Consider the following 16,412-nt stretch of genomic DNA (forward strand, 5'->3'; position numbering starts at 1 on the left):
TTTTAAACTTTATTTGTGCATTCTTTGAAATCAAAATTTGCACTCTCATGTTAATTATTCCTTAAATGCATCTTAATTGTTTATGCCTCCAAAAACTTAATACTTTTTGTTTTTATTCATAAACTCTAATGTCTAATCTAGCATGTTATGCAATATTGAAATTAAAGGAACCATGCTTTTGGAAGAAAGGAATTGACAAGGTTTTTGAGGAGAATAAAGGGAATTCTTTGTTCTTTATATAAATGGTGTAACTACAGTTAAATAACCAAGTAAAGAAAAAGAAAAAAGAGAACAGTGAGAAGAAAACAAGATGCCTATTGTGGGATACAAATAATGAATGGTGAAAGTGAAAGAATGATCTAAAGTGAAGCCCAAAAGCAGGTTTGTTAAGTTAAGTTACTGTATAATTGATAATCACCAGAATCATATAAGAATTTGCAGTGAGTGAGTGTGAATGAAGACTATGTTATCTGGTTGAATCCCCATTTTCCTTTCCTTATGCCCTCCAGAGTCTCTAGCACCTGTTTGATGGATGGTCTGAACTCCCTGGGACACTGCACACACTGAAATGCTAACTCTGCCACTGCTGTTACCATTTCCAAAGTGTTATCATCAGAACCACACAAAAAGGATGGATCAACTATCTCATTTAATTCATTGTTCAAGATTTTTCTCTTTGCAAACTGTGCAAGAGTCTCATTATCTGTGCCTGCAACTAAAGTTGGGTGGATTGATGATATGAGTTCAAACAAGACCACTCCAAAACTATAGACATCACTTTTGTTACTGACCCTTCCAGATATGTAGTAGTCAGGATCTATGTAAGCACGAGTTCCTACTGGAATAGTTGTAACATGAGTAACATGATCTGGAAGAGACCGTGAGAATCCAAAATCAGCAACTTTAACAGTAAAATTTTCATCCAGGAGAATGTTACTCCCTTTCACATCACGGTGGATGATACTTGAGTCATGAAGAAATTCTAAGGCAGTTGCAGTTTCAATGGCAATATTCAATCTAGTTTGCCATGGTAGTTTGACACTGGAAGACTCATGAAGATGTTTCGAAAGAGTGCCATTGGAGATATACTCATACACTAGCATGTGTTTCTTGCGATGGCGAGAAGTGCGGCCATAAAGTGAGACCAGATTTTGATGGTGCAAGAGACCTAAGATCTCAGATTCTTTCATGAATTGCTTTATGGTCTCTTCTGTCTCATTCTCGTCATGGAAACATTTTATTGCAACCTCTAGCCCATCTTTAAGTTTTCCTGTTACAATGGCATGTCATCAGAACAAAAGGTGTTTACATGGTCAGTTAATCAGAAATAACCATTGACATGACTGTTAAGATGTTTGTTATTGAAGTCAACAAACTTATAACATATTGTGATGTCTGATGAGATGACAATGTAAAACTGTTTTTACTGTCTGTGCATATCCTAACTTCTCTATGCACATTTCTTAGGGAGCTATGATTTAAAGTATGTGGACTAATTAGCCTCTCACCATAGTATACGCTGCCATACCCTCCCTTTCCAAGGCAAGTGCCAAAATTGTTGGTAGCTTCTTCAAGTTCAGCATGGTGGAAGATTTTCAAAGCTGAAATGTATGGATTATAAGACGTTAATAAAACCTCTAATCCTCAGTCTGTAAACACAAAAACACACAGAAGCCAGAAAACCATGAGAGAGGAAAAGGGATATAATATTGTACATTTGGTTGAGTGAGAGTTTGTTCCATATCTCCCTTGCTTTATCAGACTGAGAATCTCTATCACCTGTTCCATGTTTGGTCTCGATTCTTGTGGACATTTCATGCAGAGAACTGCAAGCTCTGCTGTAGCAGTCATCACCTGCTTGATATGAAGGTTTGATTGGAACCCAAGTCTTGGATCAAACAGCTCCACCAAAGTTTTATTTTCAATTTTTCTACTTAAAAGGGTACCAAAATTATTCTCCTCGTTGAGAGTCCAGTATTTTGCCAGCTTTGATGATAGAAGCTCACACAACACCACTCCAAAGCTATAAACATCAATTTTTACACTAAGCCGGCCTTTTGTCAAATACTCTGGATCTATATAACCACCTGAACCTACTCTATCACTAGTAACATGAATGGTGTCAACAGGAACTCCATCTGGAAGTTTGCATGATAAATGAAGGTTAGCAAGCTTAGCAGAAAAGTTCACATCTAGGAGAATATTGCTGGACTTCACATTGCGGTGGATGATGCCGTAATAGTGAAGATAGTCCAATGCATTTGCAATATCAATGGCTATATCTAATCTTTTAAGCCAAGGTAGTGCAATGTTTTCGTTCCTTTCACTTACAAAATGTGCATCAAGATTTCCATTGGATAGGTGTTCATGCACTAGCAGAGGTTCCTCGTGATGAGAAGTGCACCCGTAAATTGACACAATATTTTTGTGGGGTAAGTAATTTAGGATAACAGTTTCATTGATAAACTGTTGCAATATGTAGCGTTTGTCTTCTTTAAAGCGCTGGACTGTAATCTCGCGTCCATCCTCAAGTGTTCCTAAAACAATATAAATAATCATAAGAAAATGTTGAGCAAAAACATGAGATATAGTCCTTTAACTGCTTTTCATGTTAATCAAAATTGAAGTTATACATTGATACTTGTTCTGGTCACAGCAAATTGTCAAAAACCCCTCTCTTCAAAACAATGTTTATATTTTGCTTTTCAGATATGGTAGATTTACACTTATTAGTTAGTGGTTATTTGAATGGTGAGAATCTCTTGTTATCATGAGTCTTATCATCTATTGATACTATTATGTATTTAGAAGGTTATGGAACAGTCTCTTACCGTGGTACTGATCGATAAAGCCTTTCTTTCCTACTCCCTTTTCAAGACATTGATCAAAATTATTTGTGGCTTTTGCAATTTCCTTGTAGGGAAAGACTCGCCACTTCAGGCTTCTGTGCTTTGGAAATGTGTCAGAAGATGTGCTAGTGAAGCAGCACTCAAAGAGATCACACCTAAATCTCATGAGGTAATTACCAAGAGTTGCAGGGTCGTTGGGATGCTGAGGGTGAGTGAGGTAAAAGGTGACTGCTCAGAAATGAAATTTTCTCTGCATATTAAACTCTATGACGTCTAATTCCTGTTCAAATAAGATCAAAGAATTGGAATTTAGTGGAACAAGATGAAAAATGTGAGGATCAGCTAAAATAAAAGGGGTTGTTCCAGCTGGTAACATCCTATTACGCCAATGACTCTCTTTGTGGATATACAACAACAACAACAACTCTTTGTGGATATACGACTGCTACTAGTTGATCAACTTCATATGACTTGACCCATATAAGAAATTTAGGTGGAATAAGAGTAAGAAGTTACCAAAAAAGTACAGTTAAATTTAAGAGAATAGGTTTTAGATCATTACAGAAAATTACTCCTTGAAAAGAAAACTTTTATTATTACTCCTGAAGCACATATTCCTTCCTAACAATACCTGTTTTTTTGGCAGAAACTACAGTAATTTTCTTTAGAAGAAAATCCCACTTCAACCGGACAAGGCCACTATAAGCTATAAAACAACTTTCTCTCTTTGTATTTAACATAGTTGCATACTTATGACTTGGGTTTAAGATACCAGATTAAGCTATAACAACTTTGTACTAATTCATGCAGGTGGTTGGTGATAACACCTGATTGAATGGTTATTTCTCTCCTGATTAAAAAAAGTTAAAACAAAAGTAAGAAAGTTAACTAATTAGGACTTAACTAATTCAAGTAGGATTAGCACAATATGGATACTACGACATGTGTAATTGAAAATGTCAGATAGAGGAACACATATATTAATCATTATGAGTTATTTAAATTTACAATCAATTATTTTTATATGTTCAAAATCATCTACAAACAAGATTAGTCAAATATACAATCTAAATATATTGTTACCTAATATAAAAATGAATTTATTTTATGTATCTAAAGTCTACAAAATAAAAGAGGATATAATTCAGTTCAGATATTTCATCTTCTTATTGACCATCATCATTTGAAAAAGACATTTTAGTCAAAATTCATTTAAATACAAATTAACAACTTCAAAAAGATTCCACCTTATTTGAAGATATAATAAGAGAGTAAATAAAAAATTCCAGTATTATATATATAATCTAAATATTCATGATTATATAAAGTGTCGTGTGTCGGATACAAAAGTACACCATTTAAGACTTCACACACAGTTAAACTACAATGGAGTATGTACTACAAGGACGTCCAAAATGTATTCCTTGTAAACACTAATAAACCGAAAGAATTACATAAATACAAGTTTTCCTATACATACTATTCTCATGTACAGATAGTTTTTATGCGTATGTTTGTGTGCTGAGATTTTACTTTTGGTTGAATGAGATGAACAACACATTTCCACAAAAGAATTCAACACAATTAAGTATATTATATGTAAAACAGAGAGTAGGTTTCTCAGTTCTTACCTAATGCAGAACAAACAATCCCAAGAAAGACAAGGTGCCCCCAACAGTTTTTGGGGGATAAATTGTGTGCCCCTTTCAAAGAATTATCTGCCACTGAGATAGTGATTGAGGTGTAGTGACTCAGAAAGTCTCAACTTAGCCAGCAACAAGTAATCTAGGAAAAGAAATTCACCAAGGTAACAAGGCCATTCTTGAATGAGTGTTGTTCTATGAAGTTGAGAACTTTAGGATCAAGGATAATTTGTGTTGTAGTTCAGTTAAGATGAACAAAAAGGGCACTGAAAAGTAGAGAAGAGAGAAGCTGCAGAAAATGCAAGGAAGGAATTAGGAATTGCAGCACAACACTAAAAAATTGATACTCGAATGCATTTATTAAGGATGACTTTTCTACTAAAAGTGTTTTTCTTATGACCAAAGTATTTGTCGGTTAAATGACATATAATTATAGTATTTTTGAAAAAAAAATTGAACTACCATTTTAATAAAGTTTTTTTTATTATCATTTTTGTTTACAAAATTAAAATTAAAATTTTGTTTAAAGAAACTCAATTCAATTATATTCATAATACTACTAAAGAAAAATATAAATTTATTAATTAAAATTTATTTAAAACTATAAATTTTATTTATAGTTTTACCTATAAAATTATAGGTAAATTTTATTTAATAAAACGCGTAAAGAAAAAAAAGTATCTACAGAAATATATTGTTAGCTGTTATCCTTCATGAAGTAGTACCGAGTCAATGAAAAAGACAAATTTTCTAATAAAATACAATTTTCAATTGACCAAGAATACAAAGTTCTTTATACTCCACACTGGATAAAAATGAAACTCGGAAAAATCTATATTTTGATATAAATTTGTGCCAAATTAATTATGAATTCTCCTGCTTGTAATTCTCTTGAGAAAAACAACTTAATGTTAAAATGCTAAATTTTCCCATGAAACACAAGATTATAGTAAATAACAATAGTAACTTGGTTCTCAATAAAAAATTTGGTGTTTTCTTTCTGTTTTATATTCAAATCCATTAAAATCTTTCCCAACCACAAAGCTTGATTGACAAAAAATGTTATTACTATGAATTGTGCTTTAGCACTGGATTGAGACACTCTCTTGCTTCTAAAACATCATTAAAAAACTCTTGATCTAAGAATAAAACAACATGAAGTAATTCTCATCTCATCAACATGAAGCCAACCATGCATTATTTCCTGTCACCAAAAGATCATCAAGATAAAGTGTGAAACCATCAGAACATCATTGCTCTTAATATAAAGAGTGGCATAAGACAAGGTCTTTTTAAAACCAATGCTCAACGATTGGTTATCTATCCTGCTGTATAAGCTCAAGAACATCAAGTGCTAACTCTTTTCCGCTCAACTGCAAAGAACACTTAATGATGATAATGTTCGAGCCTCTTGTGCCATATTTCTGTAAGGTTTTCCTTGAGAGAGAAAACAACTTGCTCCTCCTCCAATGGATTTAGAGAAAAACTTTTTCCTTTCATTTTTACCTTGAAAATATCTGACCAACAACATCTTTGATTAAGCAATATTTGTTGACATTTTCTTGCTTCAAATATCTAAAGAGTGCCTTGTCAAAAGTCATGTGATTGGTATACCCAATATCTACACCTTTAAAGTCGTCATCTGTGAAGGTGATGGGTGACATCCTCGGTCCAAATGTCACCGCCGTTCACCTGGTGTACTGCCCGAAGGTGTTTCTTTCAAGCGTTGTTTGTACTCCCTCCACCGGCGAAGCTGCCGGCTAATGGTGTTGATAACCTCGCGGTTTCTTCTTCTTTTGGCCTCCCGAGGCAAATCATCCCTGCGAAGAGGGTCGTCTCTCCGAGACCGGCGGTCTTACCTGCGATCTTGGTCATCTCTGGTCTACGGAGGTGAGTGTCTTCTCTTGGAGGACTAATCTCTGCGTGGGGAGTGCCTTGTATCTCAGCCACCCCTGACGAAACGGCGTAGGTGTCCAGCTTGAACGAACTCCTCAATCTTGTCCTTCAAAGCCTGACATTCCTCAGTGGTGTGCCTGCTATTCTGATGATACAGACACTGTTTTTTCGGTCGGCGTTGTTAGGGTTGGCCACCTTCCTGGGAGGAGGGATCAACTCGGCATTGAGTGTCTCGTCCATGATTCTTCCCCTCTCGGCTGTCAGGGGGTGTATCTTAAGAACCGGCTCCCTCAGTCCCGATTATCTCTGCGTTTGTCGCCTCGTTGACCTGATCGGCCTTGGCGGTCCTTCTCATCCTTGCTCTTCTCTTCGCTGGCCTCGACACAGGCCTGGTTGCGAAACACCCTGAGTTCCTCCAACTACATGAACTTAACAGCTTTCTTCCTGAGGTCGTCCAAGCTGGTGGCTAGCTGTATACACAAATTATCAGCAAACGGTCCTGGACGCAGGGCTGTCAACATATGGTGCATGACAACGTCCGGGCTGAAATTTCAAATACTCATTGCCACTTTGCTGAACCTATCAACAAAGGTTCTTAGTGACTCTCCCTTCTCTTGGCAGATGCCTACCAGGACAATGGAGGTTAAGTGGTGCGACCTGCTGGTAGAAAACTGAGTCTCAAACTTCACCACAAGTGTGGCGAAGCTATCAATGGAGTTGGGTGGGAGCTTGGTAAACCAACTGAGGGTTGCTCCCTTTAGAAATGTAGGGAACACTCCCTTTAGAAATGTAGGGAACACTCGGCACAACATTGCATCGTCTGAGGTGTAGAGACTCATGTGGGTAGTGTAGGCATCCATATGCTCGTCCGGGTCAATGGACCCATCATATCGGTCTTTGTTGAAACCTTTCCACTTGTCCGGCAGTGGAGCTTCAATAACAGCATTGGTGAAGGGGGTGTCGGCGGGCCGAGTCCATCGAGACGGTCGTCCTGACCGACTTGTTGAGACAGGATTCACCATCCATCTCATGGGTGGAGACCTTGTCCCTTGTCTCCTCCACCGGTCTCGGGTTGGGAGGGGAGGTGTAGGACTTGCCGACAATATTAATCGGTCCAGCAGATGGTCCTCTCTCCATCAGTTTCTTCTTCATCTCTTTGTTCTCCCTTCGGAGAGCCTGCATTTCTTGTTCGTTCTTCTGGGCAACTTCTTCTGCCTTCCTCTTCATCTCGACCATCTCTTTCTAGAGAGACAACAACAACATTGTCTAGTAAGCTTCGGTCATGAGCGTCCGAAGGACGTCCATTGTAAACTCATCAAAGGGAAGAGAAACATGTAGGTCCAAGAAGAGACACAAATACATGTAGAAAAAGGGGGAACCGGTACCTGGTCTCCCCATGCAGACACTCTCGGTGGACGAGCAAGGCACAATGCTAAGGAAGCTAGAATGCCCGCTCGCCTTTAAAACTGGACATTTATCCAAAAAATTGGATACAAAAGGCTCGGTCTTATAAAAGGACAAGATCCCAACTACCTTAGAGTCCACTCAACTAAGGTCCACCAGAGGAACACCCAACAGGGGAGAGTTCGATCGATCAACAACATTGGCCGGATCATCCCCCCTGACAACCTCCACCTGGAGTGGCACCTCGGCCCCCCCGACCGACAAGGAGTCAGTTTTGAAGGACCCAGAAGAAGAAGATGACGAAGAAGACAGACGAACGAGAGAAGGAGAGGGAGGATCAGAAAAGGACGTGGGTTGAGACAAGGTTGACATAACTAACCTTAAACAGAGCCGAAGACTGAGGCAAATCAAGAAGGCGATAGAGCACTCGATTATCCGAACAAGGGGCGAAAGATCACTCGGCTATCAGAGAACTCACAAAGAAAAAGCACAGTGTCTCGACACTGTTGGGACCACTATTTATAGGGCCTAATGACCTTAGAATACGAAACGACGAAATGATCTCAACCGTTAGATCTCCTGGATCCAACGATCAACAATGCCTCGCGCCCAAAAAAACCCCTCATTAATGCGGGTCATGTCACGCCGCCTGAGGTCACATCACACCTCGGGAAGTCCAATAGTCACACACCCAAGAGGAACTAACCGACACCCACCATTAAAGACTCCGCGAATACATCCATCATCGAGACTGAGGGCAAGTGTACTAGTATGGGACGGGACCAGGCTGACCGAGACCCCACGGACGGCCTGACCGATCGACATGTTTAACCATTAACGCTCAAACCAAGACCAGTGAAGTTAAACTACCATGAAGAATTAGGTAATACAACCATAAGGGTGATCCATTCCATTATTCGAACCCAATAAGGTAAGCTCATTAAAATAATATAAATAGCACACATTCCAAGAAATAAGGGGTACATCATTATCACGTTACACACCCGAGTGTCTTCTACAAGTATCTCCCCCATTGAGAGTCGAAGGAATAGCACGAAGACCGGGAGAACCACAGGAAAGTTTTAGTAGATTGCCCGAAGAAAGGAAGATGACGAAGTTTTCAATAGTTTTCTAAGTCGCATCTTCCTAGCATGAAAATGATGTGTTTTATAAATAGCTTAGTTAAACAATTATTTATATTTTCTTATATTACTTATACTTATTGCTTATAGTACTTATTTTAAAAGTGAAAATAGGATATAGGATAAATCACTACACACTGTAACTAAAATAAAAATAGAAAAAATATCAAATATAACTTTATGATTCACAATCTATTCATTCCATTAAAAAAATGCATATTTTTTTATATTTTTGAATTTCTAATAAGTTATTAATCTAATGCAAAATAAAATGATATTTTCTGTCTATCATTATATTTATAGTGTGATGATTGTAGGAAATTGCATGGCAAAGAACAGAAAAGATATTCCAAAGCAATTCGCGGTTATCATATCCGTTTCCATTTCCAAACATATAAAATCTGGAATTGCTTGGTTGACTATTGTTAGAGGATATCTAAAATAGCTGAAACAGAAACAGAATACCTTTGTCAAGTTTTGTTTAGAACTTTTATTCACATACTTTCGAAATATAAACACATATCTCGTGTTATTCACCGTATACTATTAATTTTAAAAATGACTTTTTATTTCTGATGGAAGTTGGCTAGCCTGGCTCCATGATGACGGATAACTTCGAGAAGATCCAAAAGGATTGCCTCCTATTTTTACATATAAAAGATGTTACAAAAAATTATTATGAAGTTATGGTAGAATTAAAGGCATGCTTCCTGACATTTTATCATAAACAAGTGGAAGGCAGCATTTTACCTTAACGCAGTGGTACTCTTCATAACGAGTTTTCACAAAGCAAGATATTAGTATCTGCAAGAGACCAATAGTAAGAGAATGTACGCTGAGAAAAAATAGTTAAAAAAAAACTTATGAAGAAATATGTTTCTTGAGACATTGCAAAAAAACATAAAATTTTGCATGTAAACAAATTAATAAAACGGACACAAACCCTAAGATCAGGATTAATATTCTCCAAAATGACCATTCTATGCAATTTTTGCGATCCTATTTGAGGATTTTTGGACAAAACCTTGCGCATATCAGCTATAATATTCTGCAAGAAAAAAAGGTACCTAGAAAACATCAGCTTTCACATTAAAAAAAATGCATATAAGAGTCATAAAACAGGTTTTTAAGCATGTAATCAAATAATGTTCACCCTAATTTTGCTAAAATCCAAGTGACTGATATCAATGTAAATCTTGATACGCCAATAAGATTTTCTTGCGGAGTTCTTTGTTTCTGCATGTTGAATTAAGCTGAAAAAGAAAAATACAACCTTATAACATTATAATTTAACCAATATGCAGGACCCAAAACACTTAAGAAAGTAATAAAATTATATCAATACCGTAATAAGCAGTAACCAGATAAAATTATCACAAAGTCCGAAAGCAACGTCTTCACCACCGGCGACTTAGGTAGCACTACTAGATTTAATACCCTGAAACAAATGGAACAAATAATTATATGACACCAATAGTGGTGAGCTGATATAACAGTTCTGTAAGACAATATAAAATCTTCTACTGGGATCAATTGAACCAAAATATTTCCTTGTAAAGGATCATATACCTGAATAAATGTATAAAAGTAAATAATCTATCCGTAGAGTAATGTATTAAATAAAAAATTAAGAGGGAGAACCAGATCATTTAACAGGTTGACATACTGCAGAACATGTCAAAAAGCTAAATAAATAGAGACAAAAAACAGAGACGGGGTAGGAAGGCAGTTTAACTGCCAGGCACTAAAAGACTGAAAACAAGTGGTTTAAACTAGAGTGAAAAAAAAAAGCAAGTAATAAAAGAACATATAATGATTTACCACAATATTATATATAAGTATGAAGAATGATAGGAACACACTTTCCAACATATTATTCTGGACATACACTCTCCCTGAGATTCTCATTACTTCAAATTTGTTAGAAAGTAGGAAATAAGTCTGTTGTTAGAATTTCTCTGATTAAGCATAAGCATAAGCATAATTGTATATACATGTGACACTGCTACAAGCTAGTAAAAGCAAAAGGTCAAGTGAGAAACCATATACAGGTATGAGCATACATATCCACTGAATTGGGAACCTTTCTAGATTAAGGAAGGGGAAGCTGACCTTGTTATAATAAAGTATTTCATGAGGGGAGTTAAGGCGGACCGACATACGAAAATACATTTGGAAGACACGTGCCTTATTGGGGCATGTAGTCTAGTAAGATGGAGAGCCGAATATTGCTTCTGCCTTATTGGGGCATGTAGTCTAGTTAGATGGAGAGCCGAATATTGCTTCTGTAATTTCAAAGGAAATATCTTTAGATAAAATCATCATAAATAAAAAGGAGGGTGTATATAATCGACCAATTCCCCTCCCATTCTGTCATTTAATTTGGAGAGGAAAACCAATCGTAGAAAATTATCTAAATATCAGCCAGCATACCTGAGGATGAAAACTACGGTTGAGCCCAACTACTCCGTGAGAGAAGTGCATTGAACCTGTACAGACCATCTGGAAACAAGTTAATGCAATCAGTCAGTTAATTTCTCAATAATGAAATAATCAAAATATAAACATATAAAATCTGCAAGAAAATTAAAAAAAAAAACTTAACAAATCACTCCAATCTTATCCTAGAAAAGATCTCAGTAATCACAGTTCCTATAGTATGACCATAACATTTGGCACGCATTAAAGTTACATTTCATTCAACTGATAAAATTAAACTCAATGACTTATGACAAAAAAAACAGAGAGAACGCAAACAAAAACCCTAAACCCTAAAAAAAACCCCAAACCCCAAACGAAAACGAAAACGAGGTGATTTTCGTTTTCGTTTTTGCGCTTTGGTTTCCAAATTTCGTCAAAGTTTCTCGTTAGAGTCATCGAGAATATACCAGTGCAATATAGTTTAGAACAAGAAAATTGAGAAACGCAACAATGTCAGGCGCCTTGCATGTAGCAGAGAGATAATCTGACCTGATAGAAATTATGTATGCTGCTGCTGCTTCTTCTTCCTCTTTCTTTGAAGAGGTTAACAATTTGCGGGGGAAAGATAAAAAAAAAACCTTTGTAATTTAATTTATATACCAGTTATACTAATTTTTGATAAATAATTAAAATATTTTTTTCAGTGATAAAAGAAAAGAAAGTGGGAAAGTAATGGAAAAAATAAAAAAGAATTAAAATTATATTTTTTTAATTATTTATTTATAATTATATTAAAATTATATTAATTAATTTATATAATAAAAATAATTTTAATATTGTATTTAAATTAATAAACTAATTATTTCAATATTATACTAAAATATTTAATAAATTAACATAAAAAAATTATGGAATTAAGAAACATTACTTTTTTTAATTAAAATATTAATTAATTAATCTATACCTATATATCTATACCTTTATTTGTTATCATTTAACTGACAGGAGAGTGAAGAGATGGATTAGTTTCTGATTTAAAGATCTTCTTCTCTATTAAATAATTGTTAATATTTTGTAAACCACTTTTGCAGGATAATGGAGATATTGCTAGGTTAATTTTCTAATTTATACTGATATTCTTTTTTATTAAATAAGATATTTGTTGTGTCCATTTGAAAATAATGAGTCAAGTAAAATCTATATCTATAACCTATAATCTATAATTTTATAATATATGTATAATATATATATATATATATATATATATATATATATATATATATATATATATATATATACTTCTATACCTATATATAAAGGGGATTCCCCTTGACTGCTTTTAATTTTTTTTCCTATTTTATCCTTATATTAATATTTAATTTTATTATTGTATTATGGTCATTGTGTCATTTTTTATTCCCCTCTTAACTGCTCTTAATTTTTTTCCCATTTTATCCTTATATTAATATTTAATTTTATTATTGTATTATGGTCATTGAGCCGCCAAACGTGAACAATTTGATTATTACTGAGCGGTTACCACTTTCTTCAGTAGTTTTCACCGTCATCATTTACATCCACTTTCTTACGAAGGAGTAGTTTTCACCAGTTATATCCAAAGAAAACAAATGCTCATAAATTTTGACACATTTTGAACATTCTTCTTTCATGCTCCATGTTTTTCTCCTACTCTCACCCATCTTAGTCCCTCTTCAATCACCACTGGACAACAACAACCACCATTGCTTCCTCCTTCTCACACTTCCAAAGCAGAGACATGTCTCATTGTTATAGGATTTGAACATTTTTGTTTCTATTGCTTTCTTAATTTTTTTTAAATTTTTGTATGAATCCTAAGCCCAGCTTTGCGGGCAAAGTTTGTATATCTACTGGTGCTTTGATCAATTAGATACACAAACACTTACGTGCCTGTGTTCCCCTAGTATATATAAAGGGGATTTCCCTCTTTAAGTGCTCTTAATTCTTTTATTATTTTATCCTTATATAAATATTTAATTATATTATTATATTATGGACATTGTTGTCATTTCTTATTTTTTCTAAAATATTTAGTATATGTCGAAGACCTTCTTGAGCAACATAATGAGATTGAATTCGTTTTTTGATCATTAGTTTAACATCATTTACAGTTTCTTTCTTTGTATAATATAATTTTTCCACAAAAAAGGATATTGTTACAATTTTGAGAGAAAGTTGGTTGCAAAATAGTAGATCAATGGGTATAAAAAAAGTGCAACAAATCTAATACATATACCTCAAATTTTTATATCTTAATTATAAAGCATTAAAGTTAAATACATATTAATTATTATTTTTATGATCATTTAATATTTCTTATTTGTTTTTAAAACTAATATTTTTTGTGATTTTCTTCTGCATATAATAATTTTTTGGTTTTTTTAGTCTTCTCAATACATTGTAATTTGATAACATAAAACCTGTATTTTCTCAATATTGCACTACATTATAATTCAAACACTTTTAACTTTTTTGCTTTGCTTTATACTAAATTATAAAACAAATGGAAAGTGATAACTTCTCATACTCTAATTCCACCTCTGTAACCATATAATAATGTTTTTTCATCATCACTCTAATTCAAATTTGAACAATAAAAATAGTATGTAAAATTTTTCAATTTTTTATTTTATGCATTATCTTATTTTGGTTTATAATTTTCTTTATGAAGATCTGATTTTTTTTTTTATGTTGTGAAAATAATTTAATGGGAGATCTTTTAAAATTATTGTGTAAATCAGAATAAACATAATTTTACTAAATTTAATGAGTTTTAATAATTTTCAATCAATATGCATTTAAAAAATATATTTTATGACATAATTTTCACAATCTATGTTAAAACAAAATGAGTATCTATATGATTAGTCTATATATTTGATTTAAAAAGTTAAATATTACTATAATCACTAACAAAATTTATTAATTAAGACCTAAGTTTCTGTTAGTTTGAAATACTAATTAAGATAAATAAAGTAATAAAATAATTAAAATAAAATAATTTGTTTTAGTTGCAAAATTCATTAAAGTAATTTATCTAATATTAATTAAGATAAACATATTTGTTTATTTTTTTATGATATCACAATATAAAAATAAAAGAATAGATATAAAATTAAAAAATCATTAAAAATATGAGAAAAATATGTGATAAGAATATTTTAATAAATTAATACTTCTTAACAATTTCAAAGTTTAAAAATAAAATTTCATTCTAAAACGTTTCAAGCAACATTCAATATAAAAACCACACTAATTTAGGTTTATTTGAATAACTTTATTTAGAGAATAAAATTGTTGTTTCATTTGATAAAAAGTTAAAAATATTCAAATAGGTATAAATGGAATCATATATGTGAAATTTTTTATTTAAAAAAATATGATTTTTTATTGAAAGCTAAGTGTTAATCCGCAAATATACACTTCTTAATCCCCTTTATCTTTCTCTGCTCTTTTAATAATCATTTTTACTGCTAATTAAATCAAAGTAAACCATTCACAATATATTGTTGCATTCATTTTTCTTATACTATTAGGTAATAATTTCATTAAAAAAATTCGAAAAAGAATTAAAAAAAATGATAAAAATAAATTGTATTTTATGTATTAAATACCAATCAAGTAGTCAAACTATAAAGAAATATCATTATTTATGATCCAAGATCATACATATTGAAAATTCAAACTACTCTAAATTTGATGAATAGAAAAATCCGTAAAAATAAAAAATGTCGATATATAATAATAATAACATTAATAAAAAAAATTAAAATACACAATAATGATAGAAATAAAATATTGGATCCATAATAATAAAAATAAAATACAGATATACATTAAAAACAAAAATAAAAAATGTGGATACATTGGCGCGAGAGTGCCTGTGTTCCCGCTAGTTTATCTAACATTAATTTAGATAAACATATTTGTTTTTTTTTACTATATCACAATATAAAAGTAAAAAAAAATAGATATAAAATTAAAAAATCATTAAAAATATAAGAAAAATATGTGATAAGAATATTTGAATAGATCAATACTTCTTAACAATTTCAAAGTTTAAAAAGAAAATTTCATTCTAAAACAAAGTAACTGTTGGAGATCTCACATCGACTAGAGATTAGAGCCTTTCATTTTATATAAGTGGGTGCAAACCTCAACCCTATGAGCCGGTTTTATGGGGTTGAGTTAAGCTTAAAGTCCACTTCGTAATAGTAACATCCAATATAAAAACCACATTAATTTAGGTTAATTTGAATAGCTTAATTTAGAGAGTAAAACTGTTGTTGCATTTGATAAAAAGTAAAAAATATTCAAATAGGTATAAATGGAATCATATCATATGTAGAAGTTTTTATTTAAAAAATATGATTTTTTATTGAAAGTTGAGCGTTAATCCTCAAAGATACACTTCTTAATCCCCTTTATCTTTCTTTACTCTTTTAATAATCAATTTTACGGTTAATTAACCAAAGTAAACCACTCAAAATATACTGTTGCATTCATTTTTCTTATACTATTAGGTAATCATTTCATTAAAAAAATACATTAAAAAATAGAATTAAAAAAATGTTAAAAATAAATTGTATATTATGTATTAAAAATCAATCAAATAGTCAAACTCTAAAGAAATATCATTATTTATGGTCAAAGATCATACATATTGAAAAATCAAACTACTCTAGATTTGATGAATAGACAAATCTGTTGAAATAAAAAATGTTGATACATAATAATAATAATAATAAAATACACAATAATGATAGAAATAAAAATACACTGATAGAAATAAAATATTTGATCCATAATAATAAAAATAAAATACAGATATACATTAAAAACAAAAATAAAAAATGCGGATACACAGGTGTGAGAGCGCATGTGTTCCCGCTAGTTTTGATATAAAGGGGATTCCCCACTTTAACTGCTCTAAATTTGTTTCTATTTTATCCTTACTTAATATTTTATTTTATTAATTTATTTTGGTTATTTGGATATTTTATAATTTTAAAAGTTAA

At 32.5% G+C, this 16,412-nt stretch overlaps 2 protein-coding genes across 2 annotated transcripts; both read right to left on the reverse strand.

Annotated features, from left to right (window-relative positions):
• Nucleotides 1–201: 201 nt before the first annotated feature.
• Nucleotides 202–4,893, reverse strand: LOC137837986 (wall-associated receptor kinase 17-like). Its single transcript, XM_068647176.1, has 5 exons — nt 4,481–4,893; nt 2,832–3,129; nt 1,716–2,537; nt 1,509–1,601; nt 202–1,270 (listed from the first exon to the last, which is right to left on the reverse strand). Exons 2-5 carry the CDS (start codon nt 3,013–3,015, stop codon nt 462–464), a joined length of 1,908 nt encoding a protein of 635 aa, XP_068503277.1. The 5' UTR covers nt 3,016–3,129; nt 4,481–4,893; the 3' UTR covers nt 202–461.
• A 4,388-nt stretch (nt 4,894–9,281) lies between these two features.
• On the reverse strand, nt 9,282–11,968 carry LOC137837982 (uncharacterized). The gene is made up of 8 exons (XM_068647172.1): nt 11,823–11,968; nt 11,368–11,436; nt 11,047–11,219; nt 10,280–10,372; nt 10,088–10,187; nt 9,878–9,982; nt 9,685–9,738; nt 9,282–9,575 (listed from the first exon to the last, which is right to left on the reverse strand). The coding sequence occupies exons 2-8, from the start codon at nt 11,434–11,436 to the stop codon at nt 9,501–9,503; spliced, it is 669 nt and encodes a 222-aa protein (XP_068503273.1). The 5' UTR covers nt 11,823–11,968; the 3' UTR covers nt 9,282–9,500.
• Nucleotides 11,969–16,412: the final 4,444 nt, after the last annotated feature.

This window comes from Phaseolus vulgaris, chromosome 4 (genome assembly GCF_000499845.2).
Source record: "Phaseolus vulgaris cultivar G19833 chromosome 4, P. vulgaris v2.0, whole genome shotgun sequence".
NCBI classification, from domain to species: Eukaryota; Viridiplantae; Streptophyta; class Magnoliopsida; order Fabales; family Fabaceae; genus Phaseolus; species Phaseolus vulgaris.

Excerpts from the sequence above, each read along its gene's own strand:
- LOC137837986 (XM_068647176.1), bottom strand. The coding sequence starts at position 3,015 with ATGAGATTTAGGTGTGATCTCTTTGAGTGCTGCTTCACTAGCACATCT. Across the intron at positions 2,538-2,831 it reads CTTTATCGATCAGTACCACG|GAACACTTGAGGATGGACGC; the intron begins GTAAGAGACTGT and ends ATATTGTTTTAG. Across the intron at positions 1,271-1,508 it reads GTATGGCAGCGTATACTATG|GAAAACTTAAAGATGGGCTA; the intron begins GTGAGAGGCTAA and ends CCATTGTAACAG.
- LOC137837982 (XM_068647172.1), bottom strand. The coding sequence starts at position 11,436 with ATGGTCTGTACAGGTTCAATGCACTTCTCTCACGGAGTAGTTGGGCTC. Across the intron at positions 9,983-10,087 it reads TGGATTTTAGCAAAATTAGG|AATATTATAGCTGATATGCG; the intron begins GTGAACATTATT and ends TTTTTCTTGCAG. Across the intron at positions 9,739-9,877 it reads ATATTAATCCTGATCTTAGG|ATACTAATATCTTGCTTTGT; the intron begins GTTTGTGTCCGT and ends GGTCTCTTGCAG.